The following is a 27,142-nucleotide window of genomic DNA, read 5'->3' on the forward strand; positions in this document are numbered from 1 at the left end:
GCAAGCACATTTATTAAGAATGCTCTGGGCGCAAAGCGTAAGTGGGCAACCCAGCTAGTCTGAGCACCCCACCTGGTGGGGGTTCAATGGGTTTTGTACCTTTCCCCTTATAGGTTTCAATGTTCCCCTGCTGGATATCTTGGGTGGGTAGCAGACTAGGTTTCAAAGTTCCCTCCTACATTTTTGTGGCTTATCTTGGGATGTTTGTATACACATCTGGTCATCTTGTTTGGCAAGTTCTAAGACAGCTGACTCCTTTGTTCAGTGGGTGGGAAAAAGTCTGCCTTCTTTCCCCCTCCCCCCTTCAACTCCAGCAGCTATCTATTCTGCCTAAGAACTTTCCTCTGCAGTATCTATGTCCATGTTCCCTGCACCTGACCACTGAGACCATGCTTCAAGGTTTTAGGTCACTATAAGGTAACAGACAGACCCCACAGTGCAGAATGCTTAAAACACTAATGATATGCATTTCTTGCTCACTAAAAGCCAAAACGAGAGTTTGTTATCGGCAGGTTGTTTTCTCCATGCAGCGACTCATTCCTTACAGCCGGTGGATTTGCCATCCCTAGAGCCTGGTCATCGACAGCACCCAGCAGGGGAAGGAGACAGAGGGTGGGAGTCCACCAGCTGGAACTCGGATCCGGGGTTCACCTGCTACGAGGCTGGTAGGTGCAGCTGTGTGACCAATGCAAACAGATGGCATGGTAGTGGCCTCCATCACCCCTCAGGCCCTTCTCTCTGACCCCACCAGCCTCTGCAGGCGAGGTCCCAGCAGCACCTCTGCCCTCCCAGCTCAGCGCCGGCTGGCCCCCTGCACTTCTTCCCAGGTGGGCGGTCTCCCCCCCCAGCAGTGCTGGGAGCAGTCCCTACGCAGAACCCGCGGCAGTCCCTGCTCTCCTGACTTGACGGGCTGCTGTCTGTAGCGGGCGGCACCCCAGGACCGTGACTGACACCTGGAAACAGGGTCAGTTATCTGACCTGACTGGGTTGCAGGGATGACCTTGCTGCCAGGGGACCCTGGAAGTTCACAGAACTCAGTGGCAAGAGGACTGCTTCACATCTCACCTGGGCGAGAAGGCAGGACGGGGAGCCTGACCAGCTGCCACCTGTCACCATGGCAGGGACATGACAGCCACAAAAGCAATCAGCTCAAGGCGCAGGCACAAAACCAGACAGCACCTTGGGCAGCCAGAAAAGAACCTCTTTAATGTCCTGTAGCTGTGAGAACGAAACTGAAAACATAACCCAGAATTTGATCCTGCAGGCGGCATTGGCGCGCCCTCTCGTATAAATTGTGGGGTGTCAACTTGGGAAAAGTGGGGCCCTGAGAACAGTAGAGGGGACATTTGGGTGGACTTCGGCGAATCAGACTCCTGAACTGAAGGAACACGTGTGTGGGTGGACATGCCATCAACTGTCCAGCCAGGCAGTGTCCTCCTGACATCTGCCAGGCACCCCCATGAGCCAGCACCTCCCAGCTCAGAACAGGACCCACCTCCGCCTCCCAGATGGGCAGGGGGCTCACAGAAGGGCCACCCGTCACCTACGTGGGTAGGACCTCAGGGCACACAAGGGCACAAGCTCACAGAGGGCAGGAAGCTCTCCTCCAGCCGCCGAGCCTCCCTCTTCTCTATCAGACAGGCCTGACTGGCATGTCCGAGCTCAGAGTATAGCCAGAGACCGCAAAGGGCCCAGCGTCGGCGGTGCCCCCTCTTCCTCTGGGGCCTGGGGGCAGCGTTGCAATCCCAGGGCGGGAATTAGAAGGAAAACATCCTGCTCAGCAAGGAGCCCCTCCCTCTAGAGGGAAGATAACTGTAGGGCTGCGAACCCTTAACCTGTTGAGCCCCGACCAGGGATGGAGCTGGTGGCCTCTCGGTGCAGAAGATAGCTGCTCCACTCACGGGGCCACCGGCCAGGACTCCCCTGGTCCTGCTTTGAGGCCCTTTGTGACGTGCCCCACCTCCCTCCCCAAGAGGTTTTTCGTGGGGGGGAGCCACTTCCAAGACGTGAGGTCACATGAGCGCACCCTCTTCCAGGTGAACCCTTCCCGCACCCTGCAGGTGTGGGAGCCCAGTGGAGAGCATGGCGGTGGCCTTGGAGCCGGCTGGCAGGGAAGGGCCTGGAAGGCACGCTGGCACCGCCGTCTCGCTGCGGGACCTTGGCGTCTCTCAGCCTCAGTTTCCCTACCTGGAAACAGGCTGTGCTGCCAACTAGACTGCAGAAGTGGGTGGAAGCGCGGAGACCGCCCACCAAGCCCACCTTCCCTGTCCTTCCTCAGGCCCCGCGGACCTCCCGGGCATCCTGCCGTGCGTGGGCATGGCTCTCGCTGAGATGGGCGTCCTGCGGTCTGTCCAGCAGCTTGAGGAATAACTGAGGGAGGCCTGGCCTCGCCTGGAGCAGGTCCTGAGTAGAAAAGGCACATGACTGGGCAAGTCAGGAAATCCAGTGAGATGGGACAGAACACAGGGTCTTCGGGCAGCCTGCTGAAGGGGTCGGGGGGCTGCCCCCCTCTAGAGCAAGGGCTCATGGCACAGGTCAGGGAGACGCTGAGATGCCAGACACGGGGTGGGGGGGGAGCACCAGAGGCAGGCCAGCCGTGGCAAACCGGCTGTGCTGGCTGAGGGCTCCGAGCCAGGGTCTGCTGGTCCCCAGCCTGCCCGTCAGGCCACTACTGCAGCCTGAGGGCAGCCGGGTGGCGGAGGCCAGGTCACACCCACAGGAACTGGGGACAGGCTGTCCCTGGGTCCAAGGCTGCACAACTCACCCAGCCCCGCCCCAGACCCTGAGCAGGTCCTGGATCATTGAATACATTTTGTTCACATGCTGGCCCAGGTACAGTGAGCCACCTGCTGCAAGAACGCGGGCTCAGGCCGGGGCAGTGGGGACAGAGACAAGTCCTTTCTGGTGCTCCCGGCCCCCTGCTCCACACCGTTCGTCCTAGAGCCCCGTGTAAGGCACCCTCACCCCACAGGCTGCAGAGGGACACGCACCAGCTTCTGAGCCACTGGAGTTTCCTAACAGAGTCTGTGCTTCAGCTTGGGGAGACGTGTGTGAGTGGGTAGGGATGGCCAGGGAGGGAGGGTGGGAGGAAGACCACCCACTAGGCTGGCCTGTCTGTCCACTCCCAGGCCTGCAAGGGACCCAGCCACTGAGCCCACCTCCAGCCAGCTATCCCCTTCTGGCCCGAGACTCCCAGCCGGTGGGGGCCCGGGGGCGTCCCTGTCCCTCACAGTCACACCACGCAGAGTTGGGGGCACAGTGGGAAGGTTGCCCTCAGCATCCTGGGACGTCCTGGAGCCCAGAGTGGGCGTGTGCAGTGCTGTTCCTGGCACTGAGCGCCGAGGTGTCCGTGTACAGATGTCTGGGGAGCCCCTGAGCTGCCGCAGAGGTGCTGGGGAGTTGGTGCTGAGACCGGGAACAGAGGTGAGTAGCAATGGCCGAGGCCTGGAGGGGTCATGTCCCTTTCAGGGAATCTGTTCACTGGTCTCAGCCCCAGAGGGACTCTGACCCCTGGGTTCCCCTCCAGCCCCACAGAGGAGCAGGTGTAGGTTTGACCTGTGGGGAGCAGGGTAGTGGAAGGCAGGATTTTGAGCCCGAACCAGCCCCGAAAAGGAAGCCCACAGAGAGGTTGGGTACTGAGCAAAGGTGCTAGGGTATGTCTCCTGGGCCATGAGCAGCAGGGGCCCAGGGACCGCAGACAGGCCACAGGCCACGCCCAGCCACCAGCTCACCACGGAAGATGCCCTGCGTCTGGTGGCCACAAATGTCTCATTCTTTGGGTGGTGAGGATGGTTTTTGAAGACAGCCTGCCTCCCTCCCATCTCAGCCCCAAAGGGTCCTTTCTGAGAAGGCTCACCCACACGGCGGCCAAGGGGCCAGGGAGGCGGGGCCCTGTGATGCTGCAGATTGGGGGCCGGCCACGGGCACCCTGGTTCCCTGCAGAGCCGGCCAGGGAAGGCAGCTGGAGGAAGAGAAGGGCCGCGCTGGCAGCAGTGTCTTGGCGCTGTGCCCCTCAGGAGTTGGCACAGTTTCTTATTGCTCCTCTGGACTCAGGACCAGTCTCCTCATCTGCAAGTAGGACACGGACGCAGAGGCCACGGGGGTGGAGGGTGCCAAGGCAGCCCCTGCCAATCAGAGCAGGGACTGGAACTGGGACCCGGACTGGCCACAGGGACACCCCGCCCATGTTCCAGCCCCGGCCGCAGGCCCTCGCAGGCTGCACAGTCCTCTGGGGTGCTGGCTGGTGTCCGCAGGGCTGAGCTGCCCGGCCGCCCTGGCCACAGTTGTAGGACCTCTGCATCCTTGGCCAGCAACCTCCAGGGGCCGCAGGTGGGCATCCTGACGAAAATCTCGGTGCCAGCCCCAGGGGACCGGGTTTCCTGAGAGCACGCGAGGGCCGGGCTGTGAAGGAGGGGTGCAGGGGCACCCCGCCCTGCACACCAGGCTCACGGCTGCAGGCGCTCCAGGTACTGCGGCAGGGGGTTCTCCTTGACGTACTTCTGGATGTACCAGCACGTGAGGTGGGCCTTCAGATCCTCCTCCACCACGAAGTCCAGGGCAGCCTGGCAGCGGGCAGAGAGAGCGGTCAGGACCTGAGCCCGCACCCTGGGCTCACGGTGGCCCGACCCCCACCCCCAGCCGTTCCCTCCGAATTGGGAGCTGGCTGCCCATGGCCACCTGTTCTTTTTTTTTTGGACTGTCCTTTATTTATTTTTGTATATGCCCCTAGCGAGAACCGAACCCGGGACTCTCTGATCCGCAGGCCGACGCTCCAACCACTGAGCCAAACCAGCCAGGGCTGGCCACCTGTTCTATCTACCCAATTGGCAATGGAGAAAGGGGGTGCTGTCACCACCCCGTATTTCAGCTGGGGAAACTGAAGCAGAAAGTGTTGGAAAACTGCCTGAAGAACATGTCATGGAAGAGAATAAACCAGGGCTGGATCCTGAGCGCCTGCCCAAACTGCCCAGGAGGCGGCCATAGCCAGAGGGACCTGGGCAGGGGCTGCGCCTGGCGAATCCCGCCCACTCCCCGTCCTGTCTGTCCCACGCCTGTCCCCAGGCTGGTCTCCACAGCTGCCCCCCAGCCTCGGGGCCCGCGCCCACCCTTTCCCATATCCTTCACACGGCAGCTTGTGTGAGGCCTCCTCCTGGAACCTTCTCCTGTGGGCTGGGTCAGGGCGCCTCAGGCTCTCACCGCCCCCCAGGGGTTCCAGCACCCAGCAGGGCTCCCAAAGGCAACATGGGAGGACTGGCGTGTGGCCTCAGTCTATGGCTACTGTCATGGTCTCCAATGAACTCAGGAGAGGGGCAGCAAGGGCGTGTCAGTGCCCCCAGTGCCCTGCACACAGCTGGTGTTTGAGAAATGTTTCCTGAGGCTCCACGCAGGCACCAAGAGGTCGCTGGTTCAATTCCCGGTCAGGGCACGTGCCCAGGTTGTGGGCCTGATCCCCAGTGGGGGGCATGTAGGAGGCGGCCAGTCAATGTTCTCTCTCATCCATGTTTCTATCTCTCTCTCCCTCTCCCTTCCTCTCTCTCTAGAGTCAATAAGGGAAAAAAATGAATGAAATAAAAATGTCTGTTGAGCCCTGCCTTGTGATTCAGTGGTCTGAGCGCTGGCCTGTGCACCAGAGGGTGGTGGGTTTGATTCCTGGTCGAGGGCCTGTACCTGGGTTGCAGGTTCGATCCCTGGCTCCTCGAGGGTCCGTGTGGGATCTTTCTCACATCGATGTCCACCCCCCTCCCTGAAAATCAATGGGAAATACCCTTGGGTGAGGACGAACAGCAACAGAATGTTTGCCGAGACAGGATGGCAGCCTGAGTGGGGCCGGCTGTTTTCACAGGGAAGGAGGCAGCTTTTGCCGAGTGCCTGCCTGGTGCCCAGCGCGCACAGGTTAGCCCGCGAGACCTTCCGGCAGCCCAGCCAGCCTCCGTGGAGTCTGCGCTTGACCCCAGGTTCCCAACCTGAGACCCTCTCGTGAAGAGCACCCGGCCTCTTCTGCTACTCTGCAGAGGTGCCAGGCAAGGCGAGTGCTGCTTGCAATGTGCCCTCATGCCCTGGGTGGGCAGGGCTCCGGTCAGTAATTCTGTTTGTTTGCTAATCCTCGCTGAGGATATTGTTCCCGTTGATTTTTCAGATAGAGTGAAGGGAAGGAGGGGAGAGAGCAGGAGATACATCGACAGGTTGCACACCACACAGTCCTGACTGGGGCCGGGGGTCAAACCTGCAACCCAGGGATGTGCCCTTGACCAGGAGTCAAACCCAAAACCTGCTGGTGCGGGGCTGCTGCTCTAACCGCTGAGCCAACCAGCCAGGCTCAGTGTCTTCACTGGTCACATGGAGGAACAGGCCTGGGGGTGGGGGCAGGAGGAGCAGTAGAGGGAGGAAACTGGGCCCCCGGGAGCAGCCCTCAAGGGGACCTAAGGTCTTTTGCTGCTCCAGGCTGCAATTCCCCTCATTACGTCCAAACCTGCTGTCCAAACAGCCTAGAGCTGGAGGAGCTGAGGGGGTGAAGTGGACGAGGCAGGAATGGGGCACCAGCCGAGTTACTCGAACATTCACCATCTATTCGTCCCAATGAGATTTACTGGGCACCTATGATGTGCTGGACGCCGGGGCCCAGCCAACGAGCTCCTGACACAGCAGGTGCCGTGGGCTTGGCGGCGAGAACTGCAGAGCCTGAGGCCTGGGCTCAGAGCCACAGCCACCAGCCCCCGCAGCCAGTCCCACCTGCACTGCGGCCAAGGGGGGCTCCCACCTGCACTGCGGCCAAGGGGGGCTCCCACCTGCACTGCGGCCAAGGGGGGCTCCCACCTGACTGCGGCCAAGGGGGGCTCCCACCTGCACTGCGGCCAAGGGGGGCTCCCACCTGCACTGCGGCCAAGGGGGGCTCCCACCTGCACTGCGGCCAAGGGGGGCTCCCACCTGCACTGCGGCCAAGGGGGGCTCCCACCTGCACTCGGGCCAAGGGGGGCTCCCACCAGGGTGCGGTGGCCCCAGGGCCACGGTTCCCTCCGAGCGAGAGCTCACCTCTCGAACCCCACGCCTACCTTGGCGAGGTGCTTGGCGATGCTGCGCCCGCGGTAAGCATCAGGGACCTCGGTGTGCTGCAGGTCCACAATCCGCTTGCCCACGTACTCATAGAGCAGGACGGCCCGGTCGTGACACCCTGCGGGGCGGGTAGGAGATGCGTCAGGCTGTGGAGACTCGGGGCCGACACGGCCAGGGCCTGGGGCGGACGGCTGGGCCCTGGGGCCAGCTGCTGGAGCGGGTTCCTGAAGAACCTCTATTCCTCATCCACAAAGTGCAGATGTAATAAACATTCCTCGTGGGTTGTTCGGAGGGTCCACGAGGTGACCTCTGTACAATGCTTAGAACGGCGCCCAGGATACTGTAGGCCACCACGAGCCTCTGTTGTTACCCTCAGTCCCAGCCTCGCAGCCCCCCCCGCCCCCCGCAGCCGGCTCTCGGCGCCCAGCACCCCTCTGGAGGGCCTGGGGCCGGCCGCGCTCCAGCAGAGCAGAGCAAGCAGCTCCCAGCTGAACCAGAGCCCGAAGAGACAGCGCAACCGAGGGTGGCGCCAGGACCATGCGCCAGGCCTGGCGAGCTCGGGTGTGGCCCAGTGTCCACAGGACAGTGGCACTGGGCACAGAACAGGAACACACTGGCCTCGGTGCCCACAGGCCTGCCAAGACGTAAGTGACCAGTCCACTCCAAGTCCCACGGAGAACATCTCACTGGGGTTCCTCCCACCAAAGTCTTTCGTCTCCCATCTGTCCCTGTCCATCCGTCCATCCACTCATTGCTCTCTCCCCCACCTGCTGCTCATCTACTCACCCAGCACCTCATCCACCTGTCTGTCCACACAGGTGCCCACCAGTCCCACTGAACATGCGTGCTGAGCCCCAGGCACTGTTTCAGGGGCTGGGGACACAGCAATGAACACGCCAGACAAGGTCCCTGCTCTCCTGGAATTCACGAGGAGACAACCCAGAAGCAGGAGGGGCTGGGCAGAGAGGAGACTGGAGAAGGCGGGGGGGGGGGGGGGGGGGGCAAGGGAGCCAGGGAGTGGTGTCCTGAGCTGAGATCTGCAGTACAGCTCTGAGGCAGGAGCGGGCAAGGGAGAGGCGGAGACGCGGGGGGGGGGGGAGGGATCTGACTCTGCCGGTGTTTTGAAGGTCCAGGGAGAGAAAGGACAGCTCCAAGTTTGTCAGTTTCAGGGAGCTGTGACTATGAAGAAATCAGTCAGACTGGGGGAAAGAAGGGGCCATTTAGCCAGAGGCAGTCGGGGAAGGACAAGAGGGCACAGACAGTGCAAAGGCCCTGGGGTTAGAATGCACAATTCACTGCCCCGCAAACACAGTGTGTCAAGGCCAAATGTGTTTCCCTGACTTCTAAAAGCAAATTGTATTTCATGTCTTTTTCGCTTTAACACGCCAGAGAATCTGCTGCCGGGGCTCGGCTGTGGCGTCCCGAGGACTACCCTGCCACCACTCCCTGAAGGGGCTGCTGCCTCCCGCTCTGGCCACTTAGTGACCCCGAACTCATCAAGGGCCAGCTCCATGTCTGGCAGGTTTTTGGGCACTGGTTGCGTAGCAGGAAAGAACACTGACCAGCTCCCTCGTGGAGGGAGACGAACAACAAGCAATGTCATCATGAACAACAGGGCATTCGAGGGGACAGATGGAGAGTAACAGCAGAGAGGGGTGAGGGGCAGGGGTGAGGGGCATTCGGAGGGGACAGACCGGAGAGTAACAGCAGAGAGGGGTGAGGGGCAGGGGTGAGGGGCATTCGGAGGGGACAGACCGGAGAGTAACAGCAGAGAGGGGTGAGGGGCAGGGCTGCCATTTTATTATTTTTTTACTTTTAAATTCTCACCTGAGGATATTTTTCTATTTAGTTTCAGACAGAGTGGGAGGGAGGGGTAGAGAGAAACATTGATGTGAGAGGGACACATCAACAGGTTGCCTCCTGTATGACCCTGACCAGGGCTGGGTGCCAAACCGCAATCGAGGTACATGCCCTTGACCAGAGTCAAACCCGTGACTCTTTGGTCCGGGGGCTGACGCTCTAACCGCTGAGCCACACCAGCCGGGCCAGGGCTGCCATTTTAAAGAGGGAACACAGGGGGGCCTCTCTTGAGCCAAGACCTGCAAGGGGTAGGGAATACAAAAAGAGATATGGGAGCCCTGGCCAATGTGGCTCAGGGGTTAGAACATCGGCCCACACACTGAGGGGTTGAGGGTTCGACTCCTGGTCAAGGGAACGTACATGGGTTGCAGGTTCGATCCCCCAGGGGTATGCGTGGGAGGCAACCAATCAGTTTCCCCCACATCAATGATTCTCTCTCAAAAAATCAATGGAGAAAATGGCCTCAGGTGAGGATTAACAAAAAAGGATATGTGGGGGACAAACAGTCCAGGTGCTGAGAACAACACATGCAAAGGCCCTGAGGTACAGTGTTCAAGAATCACTGAGGAGGCCAGCAGGCTGGGCTGGAATGAGTGGGGGTGAGCGCTAGTGAGCCACATTGGAGGTTCAGGGACCAAATCTCGGGGGCCTTGCAGGCCACTGGAAAGACTTTGCCTTCTGCACCATGGCCTTCCCTGAAGGGGGAGGGGCTCGAGCCCTTGAGGTGCTAATGTTCCTGTTCATTTGCTATCCTAGCCCTCAACCAATATTCCCGAAGTGGCCACGTGGGCCGTGAATGGATCGGATCCCCAAATGGCCTGGGGCTGTCCCCCCAACGCTTGCCCATCAGCTCCTGGTGGTTGTATGGGCTCAGTCACCACTGCACGTTTAGTGACCAGTCCAGGGAAGACGCTCAAAGGGTACATGTCCTACAAACAACAGCTGTTCTCTCTGCCAGACACACTGCCAGGATTTGGGGCTGACCTGGGGTCTACTGGTATGCCCAGTATCCAGGCTTCCCAGAGCCTAGCCCCGCGCCCTCGGAGGAACAGCAAGCAAATGGCAACGGGCGGCTCATGCCTGTGAGGTCCTGGCCCGGGCAGGCCCATGTTCCACTCCACACACGGATCCTCATGGACATCTTACAAATGGACAGGATGCTCAGCTCTGTTTACAGCTGGGAAACACTCTGAGAGGCAGTCACACACTCCCAGTGTGGAGCCGGCTGGAGACAGGCTGAGCTCACTTAGGAACAGAAGGGCACGGAGCTGCCAGGGTGGACAAGGGCTGCACATGAGGGAACAAATATGACAATGATGCCCCCTCCCACATGCCCCCACTGGCCGGACCTCACCACGCTGGCTAGGGAGGAACTGGACCCTTAGTGGGCAGTCCCAGACAGAGCACCTGGCCTGGGCCTGGCACCCTGGCCTTAGAGGGCCCACAAAGGGAACCCAGTCCCAACCACCCACAGCCAACATGGCCCTAAACCCGCCTGGAGAGCCCCAGAGAATGGCCAGCCCCTGGGGCTCAGGCCAAGATCCGGGGGACCTCCTTGTCTTGTCTTTCTCTCAGACCCGGAGCTGATCCTGACCCAGGGCCACAAGTATGGCTTTGAAAACAAGCGCAGAACCTGGCCGCTCTGCGTCCACCACGGAAGCCGGTCAGAGCCCACCTGTCCTCGGCTCAGGGCCCTGGTCTGGCCCCACTGGCCTGCTGCTCCGGACACACACCCAGCCTTGGGCAGGTTGCTTGCTCCGCCCAGCATCCCTCCTGGCTCTTCCTTGTTCAAGGTGAACCCAATGTCACCCCCCGCCCCCCCCCCCCCCAGGCCTCCCTGGCCATCAGCAGACGGCAAGGGCTACCCAGTCAACCTTGGTGTCCGGGGAGCTCAGCCATGCTATCTCCGCTCACAGCACTGGGCAGAACCCAGGGCATGGCCCAGCTGGGCCCAGGACCTTCTCAGGGCTGGTTCTGTGAGCTATCAAGACTCTGACTAGCAAAGGGGGCCAACACTTGCCACTCCTGGGGGCACAGGAACAAGTCCAAGGCAGGGCGGGGCTCTGGGACCTGTCTCAGCTCTGACAGGTGACTCAAGACCAGTTCCAACACCTCCTGCCCAAGATCTCACCTGTCTCCTAGGCCTGAGAATCACACCGAGATCACAGACTGAAGCAGTTTTGAGAAGAGTTAAAGCTACTCAGGTAATGAGACCCTCCCCTCGGTCTCCACCCTAGCACCCTCTGCTGGCCCCAACCCCAGCACCAAAGGCTCCAAAACGCTGTCAGGGGAGATGATCATGGAGAAACTGTCTTTCCTGGCAGGTGGGGAAGAGGAGCAGGGTTCTGGGTGGGAGATGTGGGGTCTGTGCAGAGGGCAATGAAGCCACCATCTCCACTCTGCCAGCACCAGCTCCGAGAGGTAGGCCAGTGGTCAGAACGCCCACTGCACAGACGAGGAGACGGGGCCAGGGCCTTCTGTTCCCTCTGGGAGGTGAGGCAGCTGACCAGGGACAAGTGGGTGCAGGAGCAGAGAGCAGGCCCTGGAAGCACCCGGATGGCATCTGGGGCGTCTCCACACGCAGAGCCTGGTCTGGGGAGGGACCGCAAGTCAGTGGCTCAGAGGCAGGTTAGGCAGCGGAGGCTGTGGCTTGGGGAAGGTGGAGGGGAGCAGCCAACAGCCTGGAAGCATGTGGAGCACTCTGGGGGTACCCAGGGAGGTCCACCCACAGACCAGCTGGCTCCCTTGCCACACCAGGCATCCTTCCTGCCCTTCCTGCTGAGACACAGCTCTAGGTGGCGCTCACAGGATGCCACGGGCACGGGGGCTTCCTGGGGGCCTCAGATTCAGGGACCCGAATACCCCCAGACCTGTGGCTGCTCTTTCCGTCCTGCTTGCTAAGGGAGGCCAGAGGCCGCTGCTGAATCTCTGGAACTGTGACTTCCAATCTACGAAGTGGGGGCTGGGGAGGACGTGGAAAGCACCAGGATTCTAGGACCTGCACACAAACCTTCTTTTTTTTTTTTTTAAATTCCCAAAGAGATTTAATTGGGAAGATTTCGTTTTTGCATAAAAATCACCAGTTGTTCCTCACTGGGTTTTCCACACATGTCCGTCGTTGAGGGGTCCCTCTATTAACCCTAACACCTTCAAAAATGTGGCTCCTGTTACCGCCAGAAACACTCTGTACACCCAAAGGCTCTGGGTTCGATTCACAGTCAGGGCATGTACCTAGGTTGTGGGTTCGATCCTGGTCAGGTGGTGTACAAGAGGCAACCAATTGATGTTTCTTTCTCTCTCTCCCTCTCCCTTCCTCTCTCTCTAAAATCAGTAAAAACATATCCTCAGGTGAGGATTAAAAGAAAAAGGGCTGCCCTGGCTGGTGTGGCTCAGTTGGCTGGTTGTCGTCCTGTGCACCAAAAGGTTGCTGGTTCAATTCCTTGTCAGGGCACATGCCAGGGAGGTTGGGGCGTGTTCCCCAGTGGGGGGAGGGGGGACGTGCAGAAGACAACCCATCAATATTCTGCTCTCACATCGATGTTTCTCTTCCCCTCTCCCTAAAACTCAATTAAACTGTCTGGAAAAGACAGTAAGAGCAGGCCTAGCCCTAGCTGGTTTGGCTCAGTGGTTAGACTGTTGGCCCGCGGACCAGAGAGTCCTGGGTTCAGTCCCCCCAAGGGCACGAACCTCGGTTGCAGTTTATCCCCAGCCCTGGTTGGGGTTGTGTGGGTGGGCAGCCACTCGATGTGTCTCTCTCATGTCGATGTTTCTGTGTGTCTCTTCCTCCCCTCTCCCTCCTGCTGTCTGAAGATAAATGCAAAAATGTCCTCAGGTGAGGATGAAGAAAAGAAAAAAAAGAAAAAACCAGGGCCGCCCCCTGCAGACCTCAGCCAGACTCTGGCCGCTGTGGGGGCGCAGGGCTGCGGCAGCACACCTGATCGGTTCTCGGTGGTTCGAGCTTGTGTTTCTGCAAGTGGCCCTGGGTGGCACACCTACACCTCGTGGCTGAGCTGGGCGTTCCCCAGGGCGTACATCCCGTGGGTGACATCAGTGGTGGCCAGGGAGGTGGCCAGGAAGAGGCAGACCTTCCCCAGCACTGTCCTCTGCCACGTCCTGGCCCTTGGACTTCCGGGAAGTCAGGGTGCCGTGTACCTGTGCCCGGAAGGTCTGCGGCACACTCCCACGGTGGCACTTCCTAAGCACCTCCTCGTAGGGCTTGGGGGCACTGACGTGGATGACACTGGGGTGGTTCCCGTCCCGCTCTCTGGCAGAGATGCTCTGGAAGAAGACAGATAAAGCAGAAGCCTCTTCTGGCCACACCAGGGCCAGCACGGCCCCCACAGTGGGCTGCCTCACTCGTACATTTCCTTCTCTGCCTCCAGGAGGTCCCGCAGGTCCAGGACTTCGCTGGGTCGTGTCACCCACAGCTGCGATTTCCATGATGTTGCCACTTATGTCCACCTCAATGGGGGTAAACACTGCGGCCCCAGGCGTTCGGGGAAGAGTGGCGGGTTGGACACCGCCTCGAGGAAGGGCAGGGCCCTGATACACTTGTCTGAGGCCAGGTGCTCAGGCAGCAGTGCCCTCATCCACGCCCAGCCAGTGCCAGGGGCATGGGCACCATGCAGACCCTCAGCCCTCACTGAGAGGGGGAGGGAGGCCAAAGAACGGGCCACCTAGCTGGTTCTGCCTGGCTGCCTGCGGGCTGTGTGCCCTGCTCCCCCCATGCAATGGAGACATACAAGTTCAGCGTTTCTGAGCGTGGACATGGAGGTCAGACAAGCTGAGCTCCAGCGTTCTCTCGCACCCCTGACCGCCAACAGCTGTCCGGGAGCTGGCCGCGCCTCCCTCTGCTCACACTGCCCGGAGGAGCGCAGGGGTGGCTCCCGCTCTGCCCTGCTGCGCCGACAGCCCGAGGGGGCCTGGAACCACGCCCATCTGGGCTCAGCCCACCGGCCACTCACCTCTCTCAGAGTCACAGCCCAGGCCGCACTCCTCCGCCCTCTGCTCCTTCCCCTTGGAAAGCTCTTCCCGCTCCAACCCCTCCCTTGCTTCTGCTAGGTCTTTACTTAAATGCCACCTTCCCAGGGAGGCCCTCTGGACACCTGATTCTAAACAGCAGCCCTTTCCCAACACCCCTCCCCCCTGCTTTATTCCTCAAGGCCTGGTTTTCTCGGACACCTTCCACTTGATTTATTGCTGGCCTTCCTCTGATGGTCAGTCCCCGAGTCCCCAGCACCTAGAACAGTGCTCGGCACACGTCAGCCGCTCCACAAGGACTAAACTAACTCTTCTACGGCCAAGGTGCCCCAGGGCGCCAGTCCCTTATCCACGCCTCAGTCTTCTCTTCCGAAAAGCAGACGGCAGCTTCCCCAGCACCCACCCATCAGGCTAGGAAGATAAGGTAAGTGGCTCTGGGCCTGCCTGGGGCACAGCAAGGGCCTAGTGACTCCAGCTGCTCAGCTGTCTTCCCTGGCTCAGAACCAGAGCTTGCTGGAAGCTCCTCAGCCCAGCTCTGCCGTGGGGACGACCCGGGCACCCTAGGGCCACTCTGCCTCGCGGCTTTTGTGTTCACATCTCTCAATGGGCATGATAAGCTGGCCACCAGGGCCGGCCCTGCAGGTCAGAGACAAACTGCAGGACCACAAACTGATCCCCTCTCAGCTGAGGCAGGCTGGGACCCAGACCCAGATGATCCTGCTCTCGCCCCCCCCACCCCCATATCCACTGCCAGACTGGGCCAGGCTGGGCTACAGAACCCTGAGCACGCAGGCGGGAGAGGGACAGGCAGCCTCACAGGGCTCCCTGGACTTGGCGGGGGATCCCGGGAGCACTCTGCAGTTAGCCAGTTGGGCAGTAGGTTCCAGAGGCGGGCACATCCAGCCCTGACCACAGCCAGCTCCAGGGGCTGCATCCTTTGGCTGGACTCATTTGAGAGAAGGAAAGGCCTGAACGAACATCCCTTTTCTTTTGTCTCTGTGAGCTTACAGAAACACCTGAGTACCCAAGGAAATCAGAGACCTCTCTAGAACCTCAGAAAAGATGATCTGAAAAGCGTAGAGGCCCTCTGTTGGAGAGGACAACGGTCTCAAGGTCTGGGCCATCCCTACTAAGTTGTATTCTTGCTAAATGTTAAAGTGTAGCACAGTATTTTACAGTCTAGCTGTAAACAGGATAAGCTTGACAGGAACTCAACTTCATAAGCATAAAAGTAGCCAACTGCAAAGAAGAAATCAATGTATAATTAACCAAAGAGTGTATAGAAGCTATGGCTAAGCTTCCCTTAGGGGAGGCAGAGCTATGGATATGGATAACCTCTCTCTCTCTCACTAGTTGCAAGTAAATAAAACTACTTTGCAGAATGGAACACCCAGGGAGTGAACCTCTTGAATTTGGTAACACCTCCCAACAAGAACAGCCAGGGCCCTGGGTGTCATGCCAGCTGGGCCACAGCAGTGGAAGGACTTACTTCAATGTAGAAAGGACAGTGTTTGAGCTCTGGCTCTGGCCCCTTGTGATGCAGGGCAAGTCACTTCTGCTCTGTGGTCTAAGCCTCAGTTTACTCATCTGTAATGTGGGGTTGTCACCGTTGTAATTAGCTAGCTAATATCAATGACAGGAAGAAAGCAAAGGAAGAAATGGACACATGCGCAGACAAGCCGGGGTGGATGATGTAAGACGAATGCTTGCCTGTCAGTCTAGCCTGGGGAACCATGGCCTGGCTAGGAGGGTGGAACCACTGCAAACTCTCAAAATCTCAGAAGGTTAAAATCCCCAAAGAAACTTTCTCTTGCCACTCTGCTTTCTCTTGCCCGCACCACTCCCGCACGCGCCTGCAACTGCCGAAAAGCTGATGGCCCATCACCGAGCTGACTCTGCACACAGTGGACCGCAGCTGGGACCACAAGGTAAGGAAGCCAGATGCTGCACTGGATGCTGTTTCAACATGGAACGTTGACTCTGGGCAGCGGCTTTTATCCTAGCTCTGCTGAAGACAAAATGGGACTTTTTCTGTGGCAGGAGGAGGGAGATGGGACCCTGAAGGGGAACTCCTTTAATTCACCTCACCGGTAAAGCTTGCCAGGATGCCACATCCTCCCGTGGGGGGCTCAGGAAATTCTTGTTCTCAAAGCACCCCAACAGATCCACTTCCACCAGCAACAGGAGGGGGGCATAGAGGAGGCTACCCCACAGATAGCAGGGTGGTGATGCCCACATTACAAAAATGTGCTAGGGCCTGGCTCAATGCCCAGCACAGCCCAAAGGGGTGGGTGGATGGGGTGTGGGGGTGTCTCAGAAATGTCCCTGCCCCAGCTCCTAGCCTCTCCTGATGCACCCAAGTGCAGGTTGGAGGAGCCCAGTTCGAGGAGTCAGACTAGGCAGGACCCTATTCTGGCTCTGCTCTAATTCACTGCCTGACCCCAGGTAAGCGGCTCCCTTTCCTGGGCCCCTGCCTTCCCTTCTCAGAAGTGGGCACAGTGGCCTTTCAAGTGGCTCTCGAAGCTTGGACACCGCCCCAGGGGCCCAGCTGGGAAGGAAGAAAAAGTTATTAAAGCAAAAGGGCTGGGATGTGGGGAGTTCATGGTTCTTCCTTCCACAGTTCTATCTTCTATCCCCCAGACCTCTTAGGAGGAGGAGTGTGGGCTTGTAAGTGGAGGCACCTTTCATCACAGGAAATGAAGGCTTGACTTTGCTTTCTGCTTTGAAAATAACGATCAGTCCCTGGTTACTGGCACTCACTATCCAACGCAGTGCTGTCCTAGGCCCTCGCGATTACAGCATGTCCTCCCCCACCCCACCCCGCGGCCGGGAGGTGTGCACTGGTGGTATTCCCACAGCAGGGACGGAGAAAGTGGGGCGAGCGCACGGCAACTTGGCCAAAGTCTCAGAGCCGCTGGGGTCCGATGCGGACGCCCTCCCCCTCCCCACTCCTCCCGGGGAGAAGCTACACTCGCACGTCGGCAGCCCTAAGTCAGCCCAGAGGGTTGTTCCAACTCCCTCCGGTGCAGAAGAGCAAGGTCCCGGAGCTGCGAGGAGCTAGCCGACGCCGACGGCCCCGCTCTCCAGGGTCCCACGGCAGCCAGCAGACACCGGAAAGCCGCCAGGCCCCGCAGGTGCGAGCTCCCCGCGGCGGGGCCAGGGGCTCCACTTCCGCCTGCCCCGCGGCTCGCGCCGGCCGGGCTGTCCCGCGTGGGCGCCCCCGCGCCCGCCCCTCCCCCGCCGCGCCCCCCAGCCCGCGAGTGCTGCCCTCGGCCCGAGCCCGAACGCGGGGCGGAACCTCCGCCGCCGGGGCTCCCGAGGCCCCCGCGGCGCGCGCCCGGGGGGGGTCCCGGTGGGTCCCGGTGGCTCGCAGACAAAAGGCGGGCGGCGGGCGGCGCGTTACCGTTGAGCCGGACGGTGAACTGGCGGCGCTGGCGGTCGTGCTCCACGCGGATCGGGCAGCCCTGCTCCAGCGCGCCCAGCGGCACGGCGGCCGGCGGGTGCGCCATGTGCGCGGGGCGCGTGCAGACGGGCGCGGGGCGCGGGGGCGCGGGGGCCGGAGCCGCACTCCGCAGACCGCAGGCGGCGGCGCCCACACTGACACTCGGCGGCGGCCGCAACAAAAAGGAGGGGGGGCAGGAAATCAGCTGTGAGGTCACGTGCGGCGCGCAGCCAGTGGGCGCCGGCCTTTTTGTTTTGATACATTCCACCCCGCTCTTAAAGGGGCCGCGGGCCCGCGCCCAGTGCCACTTGTGGCTCCAAACAAAACGTGCGCCGCCTCCGCCCCGGGCCACGTTTTCCTCGGGCGTGGGGCCCACTGGCGACTGGGGGCCCGCGCACGGACCTGTCCGGACACTCCAGTATATAAGGACCGGTCAGGACCGTCCAAGTGTTCCCTCCAGCCACCATTTATTGAGCACCTGCTGTGTGCACCGCCCGTGCAGAGCGGAGCCCTAAAACTCCGGGAAGCGCTCTGAGCACCCAGTGGCTCCGTGAGCTCTCTCATCGCAAGCCCGAGAAGTAGACACGCGTGGCTCTTTCTCACGGGTGGGGAAGTAGAAACCGAGGGCAGTGGAAGGGCTGTGAGGTCACAGCCCCGGGAAGATGGGCGCTGTGGGTCCCACCCCTGTGATAAGCTCGGGGCGAAATGCCTCCTCTCCCCAAAAGAGGCAGCATTGCAGGAAGAGGCCTTGGAGATCCCTGCATTCAATTCGAAGGCGGGGAAACTGAGTCCCACGAAGACCAGGGACTTGCTGGAAGAGGCACAGGACTCTCAGGGGTCCAGATTTACTGTTTTGAAAGGGACCTTGAGCGGGCGCCTGGGACTCCTGAACCTGCTCACGTCTAAAGCTGTGTCTCTCCACCTATCGCTGCAACACCGAGCCACATGACTATCGGTTACGCTTTACTAGTTCCTTAATCAAAGTGTAAACTGGCTGTTCACTCCCACGTGACCACCACCCAATCAAGACCGCGTAACACCAGTGTTTCCGTCGTCCCCCGTGCAATCGGCGCCCCACCCTTTGAAGTAACTACTACCTTGACTTCCAGCGTGATTGACTGACTTGCTTTCCCCAGAACTTCCTATAAACGAGATCGCATAGTATCTACTGTTGAGTGTAGTTTCTTTCCGTGTTGTCTGTGAGATTCATCTTTGTGGGAGGGGGTATCGGTGGCATGACTGAATAGTGGGCGTTTACCACAGTTTACCCAGCCATGATGGGCATTTGCGCGGTTTTCTGGTTTTGATTATCATTAAGCAAACCTGCCATGGACATTCTTTTTTTCCCTTTATTGATTTTAGAGAGAGAGGAAGGGAAAGGGAGAACAAGATAGAAATGTCGATGAGAGAGAGACACATCCAGTGGTTGCCAGCCACATGGCCCCAAACGGGGCTGGGAACAAACTGCAGCCAAGGTGCGTGCCCTTAGCAGGAACCAAACCTCAAACCGCTGAGCCAAACCAGCCAGGGCTTTCTTTTTGATTTATTGGAATTCCTTCAATCGTTTGGTTATGTGTCCTTTGTCAGATATATTCCTTGAGAAAATCTCAGCAGATCTTTTTTTTAAACACGTGTGTGTTTTGTTTGTTTGTTAATCCTCACCTGAGGATATTTTTTTCCATTGATTTTTAGGGAGAGTGGAAGAGAGGGAGGGAAGGAGGGAGAGAGAGAAACATGGATGTGAGAGAGACACATCATGGGGGTTGCTTCCCCCACGACCCTGACCGGGGCCAGGAATCGAACCTACAACCCAGGTAAGTGCCCTTGACCGGAACTGAACCCAAGACCCTTTGGGCCCTGGGCTGATGCTCTAACCATTGAACCAAACCAGCCAGGACAATATGTGTGTGTTTTATTAGGGAGTCTGGAAACAAAACAAGGCTGAGGAGTGAGTCATTATAAACAAGGAGGCAGAAAGATTGCGGGGTCAAAGTCAGGGGGTGGGAGGGCTTGACTTCAGCTGAGTCAGAGCTGGGTGTAATTGTGAGCAAGCAAGATGTGATCTTATATGTGTGTCAGGTGACTTCTTTGTCTCCAGAGAACTTGAGTGGGGTGAGCAGGCCAAACCAAGTGTCTGGAAATTCCATGAACAGGCTATGCCCTTTCCCGCTCTGGGCCTTTGCATGTGCTGTTGCCAAAATTATGACTTCCTTCCAGGAGCCTCACTGATGCTCCTCAGCCAGCCTGGGTCCCGGGGAGATTCCTCCCCTCCGAGTCCCTGGCATGGCACAGTGTGAGAACGCAGGACCTCCCTGTTTTGGACTCCCTTTCTTCTCTCCTACTTTAAATGTCTGTTAGCTTATTGGGGTCTTTGAACCTCACAGAAATCCTTTGTGAAACAAGGCAGAGTATCAAAAAATTAAGTAAGCAACTACTGTTTGCTGAGTTGAATCAATTTGCTCTTTCAGCCCCAAAGCACACTGGTCACGAAGGAGATCTTGGGGATCGGGGGGGAGGAGTTTCTGAATGAAGGTGTGACCTCTGAAGTTAGAAAGCAAAGCTGGGTCCCAACAGTCTTGAGATAGATGGACCCTGGGTGCTGAAGGCCCCCATATTTGGGACCTTCAGTACCATCTGGAGACCAGGTCACGTGTATATAGGATATCGTTTATTCAATCAGTAATTCATTTAGCAAATATTTATTGAGCACCTACCATGTGCCATCACTATTCTAGGGGGACACAGCAATGAAAAAAACAGACCAAATTCCTCGTTCTGCAGGAACTGTATTCTAGGGGAGGGAGAAACACTGGGCAAAGAAGGACACAGATATGTGGCTCATCTCAAGTGTCCCCGAGAGATTTAGCTGGGAGGGGTGTGGGATGGGGATTTGAGACAGGGTGGCCAGGACTGACCTCAATGGATTTGACTCTTTTTGTGAAAGATTTAAGGAGGCGAGAGAGTCCAAGGTGCTGAAGGAAGAGCAGTCCAGCAGAGAACAGCCAGTGCAAAGGCCCTGGTGCGTGTTTACACAGCACACTAAGGCCCGTTTGGCTGGGCAGAGTGAGCCAGGGAAAGGGGGTGAGGCTAAGGGACCTGAGGGCAGAGTGGGGGTCCTCTCTGGCCACAGGGGGGCCTTCAGGTTTTACTTTGAACCAGGAGGGAGCCATGGGACAGTCTTGAGCAGATCAGGGCATGACCTTAGTTTTCTTAGTTTTGTTTGATATTAGAGATTTCAAACATATAATGTAAATAGAACAATCAAGTTAAGCCCTGGCCTATGCCATTGTGACTGAGGTTTTGGTTTGTTTGTGTTTTTTATTTGAAAATATTAAGATACTCTTAATAAAAATAAGTTAATAAGGGTAATTAAAAAAATAAAAATATTAAGACAGCATTTACATGCAGTAAAAAGTACACTTTTCAGAGTATAGTTTTGACAAACGTACGCCCTCATGTAGCCACCACCCAACCCAGTTATAAAGCGGTTTTATCAGCCCTCTATGCCCTGTGCCCCTGTGACCCTACCCACCCCATCCCGAGCTTACTTTCCGTCCCTATTGTTTCACCTTCTGCAGCATGTCACGCACCGTGTGGCCTTCCGCGTCTGCTTCCTGTGGGTGTGCTGACTGCGACTGGCCTGGGGTGCTGAGCATGTCTGCCGTCTGTTCCTTGGAGCAGCTCATGTTTTGTGTTCAAAAAAAATTTTTTTTTCTTTATTGATTTCAGAGAGAGAGGAAGGGAGAGGGAGAGAGAGAGAGAGAAACACTGATGAGAGAGAACATCGACTGGCCGCCTTCTGCACACGCCCCACTGGGGATTGGGCCCCCAACCTGGGCACGTGCCCTGACCGGGAATCGAACTGGTGACCTCTTGGTGCATGGGTCCACCCCCAGCTACTGAACCACACTGGCTGGACTCAGCTCATGTTTTGAAGATTCCTCTGCCTACCACATGGGGGGGAAATGCAAGAGGCAGGACATCCCTGCACCAGCTCAGATGCACAGTGACCATAATGGCCAATGCCTAGTGTTCTGAGCTCTTCGTTTCTCACAGAAATGCCATGTGGATGGTGCAGCTGTCAGCCTCCTTTTCCAGACGAGGCTAAGTAACTCCCTTGGGTCACACAGCTGGCAAGTGGCAGAGTCACATTCAGGCCCAGCACCTTCCTGCTCTGTACCCAGGAGTGGGGCTGTCTCTTTAGGGCACTCCGTGGGGCTCCACGGACATCTGCAGATGTTATGATCCACAGTGGCGGGGCCAGGGGCCACCAACTCCAGGGAGTCCGTTGAGGTTGGCCTTAGAATCCAAGCACCACCACCACCATGTGCAAGCAGCTCACGGGCTTGGCCCCCGCTGACATTGTCACCCCTCGCAGGAGAGGGACTGCAGAGGCCCCAGGAAGGCTAAGTGGCCCATTTAGAGTTTGAACCAGTCAGTCTCCCAGCTTCACCCTCAGCATCTCTAACTCTGGCCCCTGGGCCTTGATTCCCTGTCTGTGAAACAGAGGTACGGGGTGGGGAGTTCACCTCTCTGACGCTGACAAAACCATTCACAGGGAGCTTTTGACGCACAGGGCGTTTTTCCCAAGAACACATGTAAGCATAGTCATGGTTTGTAGTCTTTCTTTTTTTCACTGAACAATATACTGTGTCAATTTCCATTGTTAATTTATAAATCTTTAAGGATAATATATAATTCTTTAAGGATACTTTTTTTTATCCTCACCCGAGGACATTTTGTTTTCTCCATTTTTGTTCAGATATAGTGGGAAGGAGAGAGAGAAAGAGAGAGAAACATTGATGTGAAAGGGATACATTGAGTGGCTGCCTTCTGCACAACCCCAACCAGGGCTGGGGATGAATGGCAACCGAGGCACGTGCCCGTGGCTGGAATCCAATCCGTGACTCATTGGTCCACAGGCCGACGCTCTAACTGCTGAGCCAAACTGGCCTGGGCTCTTACGGATACTTTTAATTCAACTTTTGAATTGGTAATATAGTCACGTTTCAAAAACTAAAGCAAAATATATGCAGGCAACCCTGGGCAGTTTGGCTCAGCAGTTAGAGCATCGGCCCATGGACCGGAGAGTCCCGGGTTCGGTTCCTGATAAGGGCACATGCCTCGGTTGCAGTTGTCCCCAGCCCTGGTTGGGGTTGTGTGGGTGGCAGCCACTTGATGTGTCTCCCTCACATCGATGTTTCTCTTTCTCTTCCTCCCTCTCTCCTTCCCTCTCTATCTGAAGATAAATGCAAAAATGTCCTCAGGTAAGGATACACACACACACACACACACACACACACACACACACACACAGGCAGCCCTGGCTGGTGTGACTCAGTGGGTTGGAGCATCATCCTGGGCACCGAAATGTGTGTTCAATTCCCAGTCCACGCACATGCCCAGGTGGCAGGTTTGATCCCTGGTCAGGTGTGTGTGAGGCAACTGATTGATGTTTCTCTCTTTGTCTCTCTCTAAAAATAAAGAAGATAAACACACACAAATAAACACACACACACACACACAACCAGGAACAATTGGCCTCAGAGTCCCGTCTTCCTCCTCCCCACCACACAGAGGGGGAAGCCTTTTTACTTGCTCATCATTTGTTCCAGTTTTCCGCACATAAACCAAGTAAGAACAAATATATATTCTTTCTTCCCATTTTCTAACTTGAAGTGAGCATGTCACAGTAAGTGTGTCCTGAGCTCTGCTGTGTCGGGTCCCGTGTGGTCCTCAGCCCTGTCCCGCCCCGCAGTCTTCTCGTCCCTGGGTGGTACCGGGGGCCATCCGCAGCGGCGGGGCAGGCCTGACCCATCCCTGCCACGGTCCTGGACTGAGGCCTCTTTGGGTCATTTCTAGGTGGAGCATCTCTGTCTCCCCTGCTGACTCTCCCATCGTGAGGATACAATAACCACCTAACAGTTCCCTATTGTTGAGCATTTAAATCCATTTCCAGTTTTTCACCGCACGGAGTACGTTCACACATGTACTTTTCCCCACCTGTGTGATTGTCCTCTGAGGAAAAGGATACCAGCAGAAACACCTGTTGAGCGCTCCTCGGGCCAGGTGCTGTGCAGGTGCTCCCTGTGCCTGACTTCATTCATCCTCACACCCTCCCTGAGGCCCAGGGACCACACAAATGCAGGGACCCGGCTTTGGAGAGGCTGAGAACTGTCCCAAGTTCTCCCTGGTGCTGGACAGTGGAGCCAGGATTCCAACCAGGGCTAAGTTCAGAGTCTGACATCTGAGTGGAGGACAAGCCCCCAGGATGGGCCTGGTGGGAGCCTCCTGAAGGGATGGGGTGGGTCCTCCCCAGACCTGGAGGCCTTTGGGGTCTTCTGGAGTGGACCGAGGGTTGAGCCTACTTGGCTGACGACCAGGCAGGGTATCAGATGAAAGGGAGCAGCATGGAGAGGGGCAGAGGCGAAGTCCGGAGGGACTGTCCTGTGTGGGCCTATCCTGGGTTCTCCGGATTCTCAACAGGAGCTGGGAATCAAAGAGTAAAGTGAGGTCTCCTGACTGTTAACTGATGGCAACTGGTTAAAAACACAAGTATGTGTGTCTGCCCCAGTGCTTAGGGGCAGAGAGAAGATCCGGCAAACTCAACAGTCGATGGGCCCAGATGAGGTTCAGGTGCGTTTTCATGGCAGGATTCTGGCCATTTTTTGGGAGATATACATTTTTTCAAAATAAAAAATTGAGGGGAAAAGAGAAACCAAATAGAATATGTGAATCTTGGTTAGATACTGGTTCAAATTGTTTTTAGCATAGAAGACATTTTGGGCCAATTGGGCACCTGAATATGGACCATGACTAGGGGTCCGTGGAATGGCCTGTCTGAGGCGGGACAGTCACAGTGCTCACAGAGAGCCGGTCTTTGTTCTCAGGCGACCATGCTGAAGAGTTGGGAGCAGACGATTATGCTGTCCGTAACTTAAACAATTCAGAAAACAGTACATGTCTACACGGAGGAGAGAGCCTGAGAGCACGGGACCAAGGGTGAACAATGTCTGTCGCAGAATTCAACTTCTTATGTGCTTGAAAATTTTCATAATAAAAATGGGGGAAAAGGGTAGGGAGAAAGCAACCATGGGGTGAGACAAAATGTCGGGGGGGTGCTAGAAATGGCCCCCAGTTGGCCAGCCGTCCTTTAGCCCAGTTCACTCCCACTGCAAGAGAAGGAAACTGAGGCCCATGGGAAAGGATTTACCTTCTTAATTCATTTTCCTCACCCAGCGTGAGAGCCGCTGTTTGGGTTGGTGGGGGTGAGGCCATAGGCGGCACTTCCAACCCTTTGAGCTCGCTGAGGGCGGTTCTGTTGTAGTTCCTCGTCGCAGAGGTGGAAACTGAGGCCCAGACAGAGAAATGGATGGACAGAGCTGCTATCAAGTCGGGGAGTGAAGCTGGTTCTCAGGCCTCCCTTCTTCCCTTCTGTCCCCAGAACAAGAACACAGCTTTGGAGTCAACAGGCCCAGCTCAGCTGATGACTTTGCTGTGTCATCCGGGGACTCACCTAACCTCTCCGAGCCACAGCTTTGGGTAAGGACATAATGGGGTGACATGTGAGGGCTCCGGACCCCGGCCCTGTGCACAGTTGGTAGGATCACATGTCCCTCTGCCCTGCGGTTCCTGAAATCTCATTATCTCCAGCCATTGTGCCCACCCAGGCTGCCCCGCAGGCCAGAGCCCCTGCCTCTGACCCTCTTTCCCCCAGCCCCAGCCCCGCCTCACTGTGTTCCCCCACACGCCTCCCTGCAGGTCTCGGTGTGCCCCCAACAGTGGGGTTTGCACCAGCCTTGGATCCATCACACCATCCTTGAGCCTCAGTTTCCTCATCTGTGACACAGCAGTAATGGCCCCAACTATTTTGGGCTCCCCCCTTTAATCAAACAGGCTTCCCTCTTCCTCCTCCAGCTTTAATCAGATGTGATTTATATACAATAAAATCCACCCATTTAAATGTAAGTTTGATGGTTTCTGACAGGTGTGTACAGTTTTGTGACAACCACCACAAAAACCATACGGAACATTTCATTTTACTTTCAGATGTCCCTTATGCCCCCAGCACCAACACTGACCTGTTTGTGTCCCTGAAGTTCTGCCTTGTCCAGAATGGCACACAGGTGCAATCTCACCGAATGCTGTCTCTCTAGTCTGGCTGCTTGGACTTGGCATAATGCATTTGAGACTCACTGTGCTGAAGCCTGTATACGAACCTCTTTCCTTCTTTGTGGCCGAGTAGTATTCCACCGGTCAGTGTTAGCTTTTCCATTCTCAAATTGACGGACTCTAGAGTTTTTTGTTTCAGTTATGAGGAATATGTCTATAACTATTTGCATACAGGTTTTTTTTTTTTTTGTTTTTTTTTTTGGTGGTTTGGTTTTTCTCTTGGGAGTGGAAGGGCTGGGTTGTAAGCAAAAGTATATTTAATTCTGGAGACTACCAAGCAGCTGTCCAGGGTGGTGGTGTCATTTTGCATTCCCTCCAGCAACGCGTGAGTCCCCGTCTTTGCACACCGCGGCCCACACTTGGGGCTGTCATCTTCCCACTTCGGCTCATTCGAATAGCTGTGCAGTGGGATCTCACCGTGGTTTGTCTTCATTCCCCTAACGCCTCATCGTGCTGAGCTTTTGACGTCTGGATATCTTCTTTGGTGAGGTGCCTGTGAAGGTTTTTTGCACATTTAAAAAAAATTGGGTTATTTGTTTTCTTAGGATTGAGTCGTAAGAATTCTTTGCACTTGGGGCTGAGCCCTTTATCAGAGATGTGTTTGCAAACATTTCCTCTCCAGGTTATTTTGAGGATTAAATCACATCGTAAACTCCCACTGGGTGCTCTGTTATTATAACTCTTATTACTGTTGTTAATTTTACAGCTCTGTTTTGACATGTGGCTAGAAAAAGGCCTCATGTCTCTCAGCCCAGAGCTCCCAGGGGCACCTGCCAGTGGGGTGTCCTCGGTGCCCCAAACCCAGCACTCAGGTCCCCTCTGTTGGGATTCTCTGAGAGAGCCTCAGCCTCCACTGGAGCCCAGGACATCTCTGTGCTGTTTATAAATTGTCACTTATCAAAACCAACCAGCTGGCCTCAGCTGCTTGGCTGGGCCCAGTGGAGGCGTTGGAGATGCCCCTGCCCTGCCCTGCCCTGCCCACAGGACAGAACCACATCCCTCCCCGTCTCCTGGCCAACGTCATGGCTCCTGATGCTGGGTGTGCAGACACGTCCCCTCACGGGAGCTTTACCACACACCCAGGGTCTGGTGTCCATCTGTCAGATGAGACGACAGAGGCTTGAAGAGGAGATGTGGCCACTCGGAGCCCCACAGCCCAGAGGGTGGCACAGGTTTTCTTCACCAACATTGCCATTCGCTTACGTCCTCAATCAGCAAACACTCGCCTCGTTCGCCCACACTGCAGCTGGGCAGAAGCAACCGGAGGCGCCCAGTGATGATCTATTCAGCACCTGGCAAGTGCCAAGCACTGGGCTCTGCATGAAGGATCTCGCCTACGTCCCATTTCACAGATGAGGAAACAGGCTTGGAGAGACCAGGTGACTCGCTCTCAGTCTGAGTCCTGACTGCTGGGCCAAACGCATGGTCTCTGCTCCTCCGTGACGCCGGCCCCACCTGCGTGGCCAGCAGTTCCGGGCACCCTCGCTGACCGGCACAGCCCTTGGAAGTCGGCTGTGTGGCTCCTATTTCAATCCCCATTTCCTTCCCCCTTCAAATTCATTAGGGCTCCCCGTCTCTGCGCCCATATCCATGTTACCATCCTGCTTCTGGGACCACCCTCCCTCCTCTGTATCACCC

At 57.1% G+C, this 27,142-nt stretch overlaps 1 protein-coding gene and 2 long non-coding RNA genes across 5 annotated transcripts; 1 reads left to right on the top strand and 2 right to left on the bottom strand.

Moving 5' to 3' along the window:
• Positions 1 to 1,186: 1,186 nt before the first annotated feature.
• Positions 1,187 to 17,431, bottom strand: NATD1 (N-acetyltransferase domain containing 1). Its single transcript, XM_036278389.1, has 3 exons — positions 17,294 to 17,431; positions 7,050 to 7,168; positions 1,187 to 4,562 (listed from the first exon to the last, which is right to left on the bottom strand). The coding sequence occupies exons 1-3, from the start codon at positions 17,397 to 17,399 to the stop codon at positions 4,446 to 4,448; spliced, it is 342 nt and encodes a 113-aa protein (XP_036134282.1). The 5' UTR covers positions 17,400 to 17,431; the 3' UTR covers positions 1,187 to 4,445.
• Positions 16,220 to 25,673, top strand: LOC118641297. Of its 2 annotated transcripts, none has more exons than XR_004961586.1 (4): positions 16,220 to 16,335; positions 23,819 to 23,968; positions 24,777 to 24,874; positions 25,382 to 25,673. It is a non-coding gene; the product is annotated as an uncharacterized LOC118641297 (long non-coding RNA). The 2 variants fall into 2 exon arrangements; XR_004961585.1 differs by lacking the exon at positions 16,220 to 16,335 and adding an exon at positions 24,223 to 24,343 and having other exon boundaries at positions 23,956 to 23,968.
• Positions 22,777 to 26,347, bottom strand: LOC118641296. Of its 2 annotated transcripts, XR_004961584.1 has the most exons (4): positions 26,275 to 26,341; positions 25,414 to 25,997; positions 24,546 to 24,766; positions 22,777 to 23,821 (listed from the first exon to the last, which is right to left on the bottom strand). It is a non-coding gene; the product is annotated as an uncharacterized LOC118641296 (long non-coding RNA). The 2 variants fall into 2 exon arrangements; XR_004961583.1 differs by having other exon boundaries at positions 25,414 to 26,347.
• Positions 26,348 to 27,142: the final 795 nt, after the last annotated feature.

Source organism: Molossus molossus, unplaced genomic scaffold (assembly GCF_014108415.1).
Source record: "Molossus molossus isolate mMolMol1 unplaced genomic scaffold, mMolMol1.p scaffold_m16_p_28, whole genome shotgun sequence".
NCBI classification, from domain to species: domain Eukaryota; kingdom Metazoa; phylum Chordata; class Mammalia; order Chiroptera; family Molossidae; genus Molossus; species Molossus molossus.

Bases quoted from the DNA above. Each gene is read 5' to 3' on its own strand.
- NATD1 (XM_036278389.1), bottom strand. From the start codon at position 17,399: ATGGCGCACCCGCCGGCCGCCGTGCCGCTGGGCGCGCTGGAGCAGGGC. The intron at 7,169-17,293 runs GTAACGCGCCGC...CCCGCCCCGCAG, and splicing joins GTTCACCGTCCGGCTCAACG to GGTGTCACGACCGGGCCGTC. The intron at 4,563-7,049 runs GTAGGCGTGGGG...GCCCGCTGCCAG, and splicing joins TCGCCAAGCACCTCGCCAAG to GCTGCCCTGGACTTCGTGGT.